The following is a 13,922-nucleotide window of genomic DNA, read 5'->3' as shown; positions in this document are numbered from 1 at the left end:
CCTCTGAGGAAAATATTCCCAGAAGAAATATTTTTAGAAAAAAGTATTGTGATGAAGAAAAGCTAGCCATATATGCCGAATGGAAAGCTTTTGTAGAACAATACCAATTTGAAATATCATTCTTTGATTTTATTGAAAAACATTATGAAACAAAAAATAAGGTTACGGTTGTTACCAAAGAAAATTGGGTTAAGGAAGACAAAACTTTGATTTCTTCCAGTCATTCTCCCAAAGAAACTATTTTGATTTCCACTGGTAATACCAACATCCCCGCAACCCCTTTTAAAATTCCAAAAGAAGATTCTGGTTTTAAACCTGTCATTGAACAGAATAATTTTACAAACCAAAGTCTTCATACTATTGGAAAACAGTTAGACAATATTGAAACCAAAATCGACAAATCGTCTCAACCAAAATCTTCTAAAAAAGAAAAACCTTTAGTAAATTTTACTGATACTGCTTCAAGTTCCACTGCTTTAAAATCTATGACTACTTTACAAAAAATTGATCATATGCTCACTGAGCTCAAAAAAGAGAAAGTTGTTAATGTTTTGCAAAACAATGATGTTTCTGTCGAAGAAGAAGACACATCTGATCCAGATTCTTCTCAGGACACGGAAACTAGTTCTGCTATTCAAAATATTGAAAATGCTTTTCAAAACATTGATCTTCAACCAACTTTTGATTTAAAACGTATTCGTACTCATCCGGTCAACCCTACTTCTCTTACAAAAAACTGGTATCCCAGGCCAACTCCTCCTGACCTTCAATTTGAAGAACGAAATATCCAAAATCAATTTTCAGTCTCTGCTGACAAACTCTATGAATGGAATATAGATGGATTATCAGAACAAGAACTTTTGAACAAACTTCAACACATGTCCATGGTTGCTAATAGCTACATTTCAAATCACAATTTTACACAGATACAAATCGTTGATCTTCTCGTCACTGGCTTTACTGGAATGCTTCATTCCTGGTGGGAGAAACACTTAACTTCTCAGTCCAGAGATGAAATACGCTTTGCGGTCAAAAAAGATGAGAAAGGATTTCCCATTTTTGACGAAACGATAGGACAGAGAATACCCGACGGAGTAAATACTTTACTTTATACGATTATAGAACACTTTATAGGAACACCCAGCAACGTTACTACGCGTATTCACGACCAACTGAGTAATTTAAGGTGTCCAACCTTAAGTGATTTCAGATGGTATAAAGATGTTTTCATATCCAGAGTTATGCTTCGGGAAGATAGTAATCAACCTTTTTGGAAAGAAAAATTTATCAATGGTTTACCAAATCTTTTTGCTCACAAAATTCGAAATGTTTTAGTAAATGAAGAAGGTGTCATACCTTATCATACCCTTACTTATGGTAACATAGTTAATGTTATTCAAAAGGAAGGATTGAAAATGTGTATCGACATGAAGATTTCAAAACAAGTTCATAAAGATAAATCTATTGCTAAATACGAACTTGGAACATTTTGTGAACAATATGGTTTACCTCCAATCGCTCCTTCAAGTAAAAAGAAAAAAGCCCAACAAACCAGCAAGTTTTCTAAACATCAATCCAGATTTTATAAAAACAAAAAATCTTCCAACAAACCTTTTCAAACAAATAAATTTTATGAAAAACCATCTTCAAACAAAAAACCTTTTCGAAAGTCTAAAAAGGATTTTCAGAATAAAAAGGGAAAATGTTACAAGTGTGGTAAATTTGGTCATTATGCAAATGAATGTAGAGTTAAAAAGGCTATTAACCAACTAAAGATCTCTGAAGAAGAGAAGGTTCAACTTATTCAGGCTTTAGAAATTAAAAATATCGACTCTAGTCAATCCGATAAAAATCCTGATTTTTCCGACTCTAGCAGTTCTAGCGACGTCTCCTCGCCAAACATTAAGTTTGGGTGCACAGACACTTGTTGTAATAAAATTTCAGTGCTTAATAAGCAAGAAGAACAAGAAGAGTTTTTAATGGAATTAATTAGCAAAGTCGATGACCCTGATTTAAAATCTTTTTATTTGAAAAAACTCAAAAATTTAATTTCTCTTCATGAACCTGGCACTAGCCAAACTTCTTCTCAAAAGACTTCTCTCAGTACCACTTTGGAACGTTTTAATAAACCCAAAAAGGAGATCACCCTCAAAGATCTGCAAAAAGAAGTTAATCAAATCAAATCGGAAATTAAGTTTTTAAAATCTGAAAATACAGAAATTCGTTCACAACTCAATAGAGTACGTACGCAAGCGCTCGAAGAAAAACAAGAGAGTTCTTCCTCAAATTCCGATTCCGACGCTCACTCAGTTAAATCTTCTTCTTCAAAAGAACTTGTTTTAAGTGTTTTAGACAAAATTAGAATTAGAAAATGGTATTCTAAAATCAAGATAATAATTGACGATTTTCATTTAGAAACCATTGCTTTAATTGATTCAGGTGCAGATTTAAATTGTATTCAAGAAGGGTTAATACCGACTAGATATTATCATAAGTCTGCCGAAGTACTCAGTGCGGCAAACCAATCCCGAATGAAGTTAAAATATGAAATTCCCAAAGCTCATGTTTGTCAACAGGAAGTTTGTTTTAAAACTCCATTCGTTTTAATTAAAAATATTTCTGATCCAGTTATTTTGGGACTCCCTTTCATTGCATTAATTTATCCTTTCAAAGTTCATCATAACTGTATTTCTACTAAGGTTTTTGGCCAAAAAATTACTTTTGACTTTTGCATGGAAACAGATCTTAAAAAGTTAAAACAACTTCAAAAAGATAATGTTTCAAAAACCCTCAACCAGATTACTGCAAAATCCCAACAAATTGCATTTCTACAAGAAGAAATTATTCACAAAAGAATTGAAGAACAGTTGACAAACAAATCTTTGTTAAATGCTATTCGTCAGTTTTCTGATAAGCTTACTAAAGAAATTTGTTCCGATCTTCCAAATGCTTTTTGGCACAGAAAACAACATATTGTTAAACTGCCTTATATTAAAGATTTTGCTGAATCAAAAATTCCCACAAAAGCACGACCGATGCAAATGAACCAAGAAGTTTTAGAGTTTTGTAAAACAGAAGTTAATCAACTTTTGGAAAAAGGAATTATCCGTAAAAGCAAGTCTCCATGGTCTTGCTCTGCTTTTTATGTCCAGAAAAATGCAGAATTAGAACGCGGCGTTCCACGATTAGTTATTAACTACAAACCCTTGAATGATGTTTTAGAATGGATCCGATATCCAATTCCTAATAAAAGAGATTTGATAAAAAGACTTTCTCAAGCAACTGTTTTTTCCAAATTTGATATGAAATCAGGTTTTTTGCAAATCCAAATTCATGAATCTGACAAGTACAAAACTGCTTTTGTAACTCCTTTCAGACACTATGAGTGGAATGTAATGCCCTTCGGCTTGAAAAACGCACCAAGTGAATTTCAAAATATCATGAATGAGATTTTTAATCAATACAACCATTTTTCGATTGTTTATATTGATGATGTATTAATTTTCTCAAAATCAATAGATGAGCATTGGAAGCATCTGCATGCATTTGTTAGGATCATTAGGTCTAATGGGTTAGTCGTCTCGGCATCTAAGATTAAGTTATTTCAAACCAAAGTTAGATTTTTAGGTTACCATATTTACAGGTCTACCATTCAACCAATTGATCGAGTCATCCAGTTTGCTGATAAATTTCCAGATCGAATTATTGATAAAACCCAACTTCAAAGATTCCTTGGATCTCTCAATTATGTTTCAGAATTTTATCCTCATCTTCGTCAACAATGCAAACCTTTGTTTGATCGTCTCAAGGAGAATCCTCCATCATGGTCTCAAAATCGTACTTCCATAGTCAAACAGATAAAAAATCATGTCAAGACTTTTGCCTTGCCTTGGCATTCCAACTCCTGACTCTCTCAAAATAGTCGAAACCTATGCATCTGATATCGGTTATAGAGGTATCCTTAAACAAAAAACTTCTTTCGGATCTCCTGAACAAATTGTTCGTTTCCATTCAGGAGTTTGGAATCCAGCTCAAAGTAACTATAATACTATTAAAAAAGAGATTTTATCAATTGTATTATGCATTAGCAAATTCCAAGATGATTTATTAAATCAAAAATTTTTAGTTCGTGTTGATTGCAAATCTGCAAAACATGTTTTACAAAAAGATGTTCAAAACATTGCATCAAAACAAATTTTTGCACGCTGGCAAGCCATATTAAGTATTTTTGATTTTGAAATTGAATACATTAAAGGCAGCCAGAATTGCATACCAGATTTTCTAACCAGAGAATTTTTGCAGGGGAAGAATGGGTACTAATCCTACTCAGCAACGAAGGCTCTCAACCACCCTTACCCAAACCCCAGCACCAGTAAAACAAGAGTCTATTCCCGACTCTTCATCGGCCCTCGCCATTACAAACAGATTTACTCCCTTAGGATCAACATTAGGAAATATCCGACCAAATTACCAAACGGCCTTAGCCACCCCTTATGATCCTTACTCTTCAGTACGTTCTCCAACACCTTCACAGCCTAAAACACCTAGCTATGCTAAAACATCTCCATATGTCCAAAATCCCAATTCAGAAAAGCTTTTTAGCATCCCTCTTCACATTGACAAAAACCAACCCCCAGAGCGCATTGCCAAATTACTCCTTCCACCCAATTTTCATTTCTTACCAACTGAATCCTATAAAAGCCTAAAATATTACCAGGCTATCCTTTCAGAAACAGAAAGCATTGCTATTAAGCCAATTTACAGTACCACTCATCAAAACAAAATATTGTATCATTCACTCCATATTGGAAAATTCCTTACCGAACTCGAATGGGGAATTCCCCTTTATCACACAAAACCCCTTCATACTCAGCATGTTCTCATCCCAAACAACAATTACAATTACTATGATTATATCCAAGCATGGACCAACATTTTCCTCCACCAGACAGAAGACTTTAGTCATTCATGGTTCATAACCTTTGATAAGAATTTCAGATTGCGGTTTCCTGCATGGTTTCCAGATTGGTGGGCTTCCTATGGCCCAAGCTCTTCTATCATTCCAGATGACCTTCGTCATGTACTCACAAACAACTTCCAGCCCAGTTTTGACAGAAGTCATTTCGACAACAAAGTTACTATTTTTTCACTGCTCATGGCCAAGTACAAGATCCCATGGATTCTCAAATGGAACTTTGAAGTAGACACTGGTGGTATTTACAGAACCCGATGGGTAAAATGGTGGGATAAATTCAACCACCAAAAAATTATTGATCTTGTAAAAATGGAATTTCCCCAGGCATCTTCCCAGGCACTGCCAATCAAAGTTTCAACTTCGTCCTCACAAGCTTTGCCAGTTCATCAGCAATTTGCTGAGTTGCTAAAAACCCAGGAGCCAATTCAATCCCTATCAGACATTAGTCCGTCATCTTCCCTCAAAGGAAAACCTTCTAAGTCCTCACAGCTTCTGGACTTGGCTCAACAGCTCATGGTTGAAGCAGCAATGCTACAGAAAAAGAAAGGTTCCGACTCGGACTCTGACGCTTCTGATGCAGGGTCTCAGCCTCCCGCCAATTGGGCTGATCAAGTGGACCTTCAAGACGCACAAGATCCGTTCGATTATTGAAACTGCTTTATTTGCCCATGTGATTGTGTCAGCCTAACAACATCATCAGCAGTAGCTGCTATCATCTCTTCCGCAAAAGACAAGGCATTATTCTTCAATAGTGAAAAACAAAAAGGTCACTGTTCATCTAGCTTTTGTAAAAGAATCAAAGCATCTTCACTATTCTTTTAACTTTTGTAAAAGAATCAAAGCATCTTCACTATTTATCCAACTTTTGGAAGAGAAACAACGTGATTACACAATCACCTTTCATCATTCAGCCAGTTTTGCCAGCTTTCTTCAGAGGACAGCGGGATTCCCGGATCTATTTTTTTCCAAGCCTCAATCATTCTCTTGGCTCTATATAAGAAGGACTCATCTTCAGAAGAAGCATAAGTTTTTAACTTCAAAAGCTCAGTTCAATATCATTTCTCTACTTATCCACAAGGGACAGAGATTATTTTCCAAACACTTGTAATACATATATTATTCAGGATGCCTGCGAGCTCCACCTTGTTTACTTGTTTCATTTGCCATTAGGCAACATCAGTTTGTAATCTGCATTGCAGTAAGTTTTCAATAAAACTTATTTTCAAAATATATTTGCATCATTACATTTATGGAATTATCTTCTATGATTAATTTAATCCTTTCTTTTCATGTTATTATCAGTCATCCATGGATGTTTCTTTTCAATCAACCTGAATTCTTTTTAATTCAATATATTGATATGCTACTCTGTTTTTATATGCTTTACTTCCGCACTTTAAATTCTATGGACGGCTTTGCTGCCTGCTGTTGTTAGTTCCACCCCATTTGACCACAGGCGGGAGCACTAACTCCGGGGTGCAGGTTATGAGCTATAGATACATCTCAGCATAATCATGCAACTCACATCCACAATCTATAAACTCACCTGGAACTTACTTGAGTGCCCGTAGCGTCAAACATAATTATGTGCAACTACTAAATGCATATTCTAATTATAAAACATTTGGCATCGCATTTTAAAACACAAGTCCATTTAAACATATTTTCTAGGAAAAAATACCAAGCATATATATACTGAAAACCAAAAGCCCACTCATTGTTATGTGGAAGGGTCATAGCCCCCGAGTCTCGCTGGACTGTGCTCGTCCTCTAGAAAAGTCTCACCTATATGCAAAACAACTATTTAAACATTATTTTTAAGCACATATACAAAACTAGGTAATAAATTCTCATACCTTGCTCAATTTAGGTATTTGAATATACCATCGTGGCCTACACAACCCCATGAACAACCCCATAATTTTAGAAAAGTTTTCCGATGTCCCACGCACCTTCATGCGCCGGCCAAGGCACGGCCACACACGCGACCACGCGCAGGCACATGCCTGGCACACTGGACGGAAACCCTAACGGCGTTAGGGAATATTCCGTTAAATCATGGAATATACCGTCAAATATACCTAATGCCGTTAGTAATATTCCGTCAAAGTTGACGGAATATTCCCCTTCTCCTTCCTTGGTTTGCCGGAGTCCAGCGCCAGTGACTTCTGCGACTGTTGGTTTCTGGAAAAACTTCTAATCGTCACATCTCACTCATTTGAGCACCAAAATCCATGAAATTTAAACCAAAATGAAACTTAGGATGAAAGGAACATATCCTTACCACTTTTATGCCCTAAAACTCACAGAATCTCACCGGAAAATTCCTGATAATCTAGCCACCTCTGCAACTTGCCAAAACTGAGCTTCCCGACGTCCAAAACCTTTAAAAATTCCTCCCTGAGCTTTAAGAAGCAGTCTTAAGGCTCACTAGAACCTTAAAATTCAACGAAACCTCCGCGATTACGACGGAGTCACTATGCACCACATCGGGGTTTCCTGGTTCCCGAGCTTTCGAAGTCTTCACGTCCATCCAAAGGTATAAATGAGTTCCTGGGCTCGTAAAGAATACAAATATCACCTTCACAGCCTCGATCTGTGCACGAAATGGTTGGTTCACCTGTTGACCGTACAATTGTACGGAAAATGAAGAAAAATCGAGAGGGAGGAGAGAAAGTCAACGGGAGTGGTGTGTGTGTGTGGTCCAGATGGGTCACCAACCAAAACAAAAGAAAAATAAAACCTAAGTTCTAATTGGTTCCAAAAACTAAGGAAAACATGAATTGGACCACAACCAAAATCCATGTCACACGACACCATCTAATGTCCAGGGGTAAATTAGAAATTTCCATGCTCTCGAGGATAAAATAATATACACATTCGGGACGGGTTGTCACAATTTAAGTCTATCGGTCCTCAATTAATTTGGTTATAGGAATGAATGTTTAATCTAAAAATGTTTAAAATGAGGCATATAATTCTAATTTCCTAATGCATATTTAGTTTAATGAGTACGTCAAAAGTCAAGTTGATCAGCAGAACCCCAGAGCAGTAGGGAGGAAAGTTGCATGCATGGATTGAATACGTAGTGAAAGTTATAGGCAAGTACATTGGAATCACCAGTTAAGAAACGGAATCGATGGGAAATTTTTTTTTAGAACTGGACTTGGATGTTGAAAGATCAGCAGCAATTACTGCTTACAATCAATCACGGCTGTATACGTGTCCAAATTTTAATTTTTTTAATAAACTTGTTCACATGTCCAACCGTGATTGGTTGTAAGCAGCCGCTGCTGATTTGTTCAGCAGCATAGTTCTATCCATTTTTTTATGCTGCAGTAAGTGAATTTTCCAATTGCATGACATCTTGAATGACATCGATTCTGGGGAGAGTATGTCCATTTCAATTAATTAAAATAACTCTGTTGGATTTAAGTGTTGAACAAGTAAAAGGAAACAAAGAAGCTGATGAAATAATACATATACATATACTAAAACGCACTGTTAATGAATAGTGAAATGACGGAAATGCCCTTATTTTCTTCTCTGTTTCCTGTTCTTTTTCTTCCTTGACACGGTGAATTTACGTATTTGTCCATGCTGCCAATGTGTCGATCATCGTCGACTGCTCCGCTTCCACTACATCTCGAATTTTCCTTCCGTTTCCACTTCTTTCTCTCACAAAGCTCGGCTTTTCATTTGCGGTAGTCCTCCATTTGCTACACGAACTCCAGTTCTCTCTCCCGATTTTGCACGAACCAGAACATGTGCTGTCTATCCGTTCCGATTCCATAAAACCCTAATCCCCTTTTCTGTAAATTGAATTAGTACTAGCTGAACAGAGTTTCTCTGCAACTCCTCTCCCACGGGCTTGAACCTCAACTAGGAAGGGAAGCTCGCTTCTCTTCTTCTCCCCATTTAAACCCCCCCCTCCTCTTTCTCTCTTCGTCTTCTTCCTTGCTCTTCGGAGAATCCCACCTTCTGGGTTTAATCCCCATTTCTCTCATCCCAAATGTGTGCATGTCGGATCTCCATCCCAAATCCTGACGCAATAACACTTCAAAGGTAAAGTTGTATTATTATTTTCTCTCTGTGATTTCATGCATGCTTCCATATATATATTGAAATTGTCCAGTTTACTAATGGATGTTTCTGTATGATTTTGCATGTCTCCCTTTATAAAAGCTTGAGCAAAATATGCTTATGAAATCGATCTGTGATTTAGCTTTATAGATGTGCCTGCATCTGTACTGCTTATTTGCTACCCATATAAACGTATAGCTTTATATGAGTTTACCCCTCGTTTGCAAATGAGTGTTTTATGCGATGTTTATATATCTAGGCACTGGAATTAGTGTTTTTTGTTTTTATTTTGATCCTAGGGACTCAAAACAGAATTTTTTGTTGTTGTGAATATATATATGAACATATAATATCAGCATTTGGAGTGAATCGAGTTCATTTTAAATTTTCTTAAATTTATTGATTATCAGATGACATAGTTAACAGCTTTTGTGATTTTAAAACAATTGAAGGTGAGATTTACATAATTAAATAATCAATTGAAAAATTGAATTGAGATGTTAGTTTTACCTGACTGATTTCTTTGTTGGGTTTATTACTGCCCGATGTTAAAACTCAAAAATGGTTTTTGGGCAAGTGGTGATCGGCCCCGCCTGGGTTAGGAAAGACCACTTATTGCAATGGCATGTCTGAGTTCCTCCAGCTCATCGGAAGGTAAAAATTTTACTCTGAATTCCGGGTTTTCAAGTTTTTCCATGACTTCAATTTTGGTTTTTGAATCTGTGTGAAATATTTACAGTGGCAATTTGTTGTTTTGGTGTGCAGGAAAGTCGTTGTGCTAAATTTGGATCATTCCACCTATGCATTGCTGTATCCAATGTCATATGTTGAGGGTAATATAGTAGGGCTACTGGTCCACCTTCTGTCATTTGCTGTTTTCAACATTTTAAATCCTACTCATTCTGCTTAGTTTTTGTTCGATTTGGGTTTTGCAGTTCAAAGCCGATTTGGGGACTTTGAAATGGTGGATGCCGGGCCAGTTACACTACTTCAGGTACTTCAATTCCAATGCCAAGATTGTGCATTTCTTTTGCGTAATTTTTATCTTCTGCTGATTTCGATTGAATTCCAAGAAATTTTTTATTTGCTTAGTTTAATTTGTAGTTGTCCAATTGTTTTGAAGATCTGTGAATGTGTGTGAATTACTGGTTTCTGATTTTTGTTGAACAATATGAAATTGCTTTTTGTTTTAAGTTCTTGATCCAAAGAAAAGTGCGTTATTTTGTAATGGCATTGCCATTTGTAGTGGTTGTTCAGATTATTGTGTCATTTTATTTATGCACACCAAGTGTTTTGCTTCTGAAATGAAATTCATATTTTTTTTTGGACACCAAGTGTTTGATGATTTGCTTCTTAAATGAAATTGAATCATAACCATGGAGGATGATATCATAGTGGATCCAGTGGAGTCTCCAGAGATTGTTGATGATCCATTCCAAACTATGTGAGTTTTCAAGGTAAAAATCACTCACCATATCCTTTTCCACTTACTGGGATTTACATAATTTGACCTATTTTCTTCAGTTTGATTCAAATTAATTTTTAAAATTTTTTTAAAATAATTTGGAAATTAGGCCTTTTATTTTGTGCGTTTTCTCTGTTATTTCATTCTCAGTTGAAAAGTGGGAGTCCCAACTTTTAGCTCAGAGAAAAACTCTTGATTGAATAAAATACTGGTATGGTTCCTCACATAAGAAAAAAACTTCAATTTTTCTTTCCTCAAAATTTTGGTTTTTGTTATGTTTTTTTCCCCCCCAAATTGTAGTTTTTCTTTGTTGCATTTGTCAGCTACCCTCCACAATGAACGACCTGCTAAAGCTAATGTATTAGATTTGAAAAGAGCAAGACTAATTTTGTCATTAGTATCTGCATTTTCACACCAATGTAACTGACTGATGCAGAAGAGTCAATTTAACATCAGCAGATATGAGGGATTCTGATTTCAGTGGTTCAACTTTCAAACATGGAGAAAGCTGTCACATATAAGGCAAACTTTGAGGTAAGAACTTCCCACTTTACAAATAGATACTAAAAAGTGAACGAAGCATAAATAGCTTTAGCTACCTATCCTGCAGTATATGTTTGCATCATGAGATCACCCAAAAGACAAATACCCACCTTCATTGTCAGTTCATTTCCATACAAGTTATCTCGGATTGTTACAGCATTTAGGCCATGCTTAATATGAAGGACTAGACTACACTTGAAGGATTAAGAAGGGCTATCCATAAGGGGTTGATGTCTAAAGCGTATCCCTAATCTTATCCCCACTAATCCCTTTAAAAATTGTAAGCAGACATATTGAAATTTATGTTATAAACATTTTTTATAAGAACAGATGTAATTTAGATTCTGACATGTGTCAACACGGTGGTAGTATATTATTGAATGACAGTAAAGATTAATTATGATGCCGAAAGAAAGTGGCTCATTACTTGCGTATAATTTATTTTGTTTGTTCAAGGAAGAGCATGGTGGCATGTGCTTTGGGTGGGAGTTTGTACTGCAGGGGAAGCTGTCGTACATTCTTGAAGTAGAACATCATGCAGAGAACATTCGGAGGATTGGTATGTATGTCTTTGCCTCTTTTTAGATTAAATAAACCCTCTGTTTAGATAAACTATGGCTTTCGGCTTCACTATGTATTCATGAAACTAATCTCTGCAGTTTTTCAATTCATCTGGGGTATTTGTTATTTGAACGACACTAAAATTATTTATGGGTTATGGGAACTATGGGATAAGAAAATGGGTCCAAATTCAGAGCTGCGTTCTTCTTCCCTCAAAATAAGAAGAAAACACTTCCTCAGCACCATATTTCGGCACCTCAGGTATATTTATGTTCTAAAGCCTTCTACTTCTTTCAGTTTCTTCAGAGCTATTATTTTGCCCATATGTGATTTGTAAAGTGCAGGATTTGATTTGATGTCTTGAGTACTTATGGTTTTGTACAGTGCAAACTTGAGCTTATTGATCCAATTGGCTAGAACAGTATACTCAACCAATTTCATATCCACTTGGCCAAAGGAGAGTATAATACTTGCCACTGAGAAAAATATTTTATATAGTAGCAATGTGTTGGTGTGTGGCATGCTCTAATTAGGGATATTTTTGTGTTATAAGAAGGCCATAGAGTCACATTTTTGTTTTTTTGGATTACACAAAGAAAGCTGAGGACACACAAATGATACATTGAGTTTGGAATTTGTAAGTTACAAGCCCATGGAAAGTAAGCTTTTGTAACTGTCTAATGACATGGTCAAAGAGTTGTCCACCTTTTGTTTACAATGGTCGTCAATGAACACTGTAGTCTCATTCCGTGGGAGAAATTTCAAAGTACGATGTTAAATATCTGAAATAAGCCTAATGTGGAAATTTATTTCATTGTTTTGTTTTTCGTATGAAAAAACATTTAGTGTTGAAATTTTCTTATTGCTTTGTTTTGTAAAAGATTTAGGATGGGGATTATTTAGCTTTCATTGATTGGCATCGGTTTTTAAGTTTTGTCTCTGCTTTTGTTTGTAGGATCAACTTGGGAAAGAACAGAATAGAGCAGAGCACAAGCATTATCAATTTATTTGCTAAAGTATTGCAGGCTTACAGCTATCTGCACGACTCCAACGAGCCACACCAAGCTTACCATGGGTTTGCACGCCTGTAAAGCTCCATCTTCCTCTTTCCTTCCCTCCATTTTTTTATTATGAGTTTCGTGCTAACGTCAATTTGTACATCGATCAAATAGGAGCAGCTATATTTTGAACAACTATTTATATGTATGTAGAGTTGTCAACAATTATTATATACATTTTATGAATGCTTTGTACTTGTTTTGTGTAAGTACTTTTTACATGTTTACACACAATGGTTACAACACATTTAGTTCCTCATTCTAACACATACAACGCTTATAATTAAGTTGGCATTCCCGCGGCTGCGGGCTAAATTTCTAGTGAGCACTAAATCACGAGAGAGGCCTCAACTGCCTCCCAACTTGTGTCGTGGCCCATCTCTTGTGGATGTCAAATATTATTTAGAAATACAGATTGGGACATTTCGTTGGTATGTGTAGACATATCAACCCTTCCGTTGAGAATATCGCAAATAAACTTATGGGTAAATTGCATTTTACCCCTCGGATTTGGGATCGATTTTATTTCTTTAAAACATCTTTAAAACAATTCAATTTCATATATTTACTTATCATTTGATTTCAATTTCATATATCCGTTAAAAAATCTGTTAAGTAAACCGTTAAGTGATGACATGGCAAATATGGTATCTACATTTGTACGGACGTGGTTGCCAAATTTGTGTCATGTGGTAAAAAAATTTTTTTTTTATGCATTTAAAATATAATAATATTTATCCTATTTAAATTATTAAAAAAATAATTAAAAATAAATAAAAATAAACCCAGAATGCAGAAACCCATCTTCTCCCTCCCTTCCTGATCCCCTCACCTTCACCAAGCCCAAACCCCTCCACCTCCAATGCTCTCCACCGCCACCATGTCCAACCTTCTTTCCCCTCCATCCTCCTCAACTCCCACCTCAACTCCATCCCCGCACGAGCCCGATAGTTGCTTTTTCTGGGTTTCTGGGTTCGTGTTCATCTTCTTCTGGTGGTGATTGCAGTGTGTTAAACTCAAGGATTGCTGAAGCTCGAGGCTTCGTGGTGGCTGTAGTGTGTTGTCAAAGGTGAAGGCAGAGAAGATCCAGGGGCTGATAGACGGGGTTGGTGATTGGAGAACGGGTGGCTTGGGTGGGCAAGGGGTGGGTGATGATAGGGGATGGGAGAAGGGGGTGCTCAAGTGGGGAAGACGAAGTGGGTCGAGGAGGTGAAGAGGGAAGAGTGGATCAGAGAAG

The 13,922-nt window shown here is 36.3% G+C and overlaps 1 protein-coding gene across 21 annotated transcripts; it reads left to right on the top strand.

Moving 5' to 3' along the window:
* The first annotated feature begins 8,608 nt into the window (after positions 1-8,608).
* LOC137720881 (uncharacterized) lies at positions 8,609-12,894 on the top strand. 21 transcript variants are annotated; one of them, XR_015966307.1, is made up of 10 exons: positions 8,609-9,712; positions 9,824-9,891; positions 9,994-10,052; positions 10,454-10,515; positions 10,674-10,734; positions 10,960-11,057; positions 11,523-11,625; positions 11,726-11,888; positions 12,012-12,393; positions 12,583-12,894. XR_015966307.1 is itself a non-coding variant. In XM_088699585.1 (9 exons), the coding sequence occupies exons 6-9, from the start codon at positions 11,022-11,024 to the stop codon at positions 12,154-12,156; spliced, it is 447 nt and encodes a 148-aa protein (XP_088555711.1). In that variant the 5' UTR covers positions 8,610-9,712; positions 9,824-9,891; positions 9,994-10,052; positions 10,454-10,515; positions 10,674-10,734; positions 10,960-11,021; the 3' UTR covers positions 12,157-12,575. The 21 variants fall into 21 exon arrangements, 11 of the variants coding, with proteins under 11 accessions (XP_088555711.1, XP_088555714.1, XP_088555702.1 ...); XR_015966288.1 differs by having other exon boundaries at positions 9,969-10,052; positions 10,394-10,515; XM_088699585.1 differs by lacking the exon at positions 12,583-12,894 and having other exon boundaries at positions 8,610-9,712; positions 12,012-12,575.
* The last annotated feature ends 1,028 nt before the right edge of the window (positions 12,895-13,922 follow it).

Source organism: Pyrus communis, chromosome 1, assembly GCF_041283825.1.
Source record: "Pyrus communis isolate YQ-2024b chromosome 1, ASM4128382v1, whole genome shotgun sequence".
In the NCBI taxonomy this organism is placed as follows: Eukaryota; Viridiplantae; Streptophyta; class Magnoliopsida; order Rosales; family Rosaceae; genus Pyrus; species Pyrus communis.
This window is presented reverse-complemented; position numbering and strand designations above follow the sequence as displayed.

What these genes read in the sequence shown, in the direction of transcription:
- LOC137720881 (XM_088699585.1), top strand. Translation starts at nt 11,022, where the DNA reads ATGGAGAAAGCTGTCACATATAAGGCAAACTTTGAG. An exon ending in CATATAAGGCAAACTTTGAG is followed by an intron (nt 11,058 to 11,522) that starts GTAAGAACTTCC and finishes TGTTTGTTCAAG; the next exon opens with GAAGAGCATGGTGGCATGTG. An exon ending in AGAGAACATTCGGAGGATTG is followed by an intron (nt 11,626 to 11,725) that starts GTATGTATGTCT and finishes TAATCTCTGCAG; the next exon opens with TTTTTCAATTCATCTGGGGT.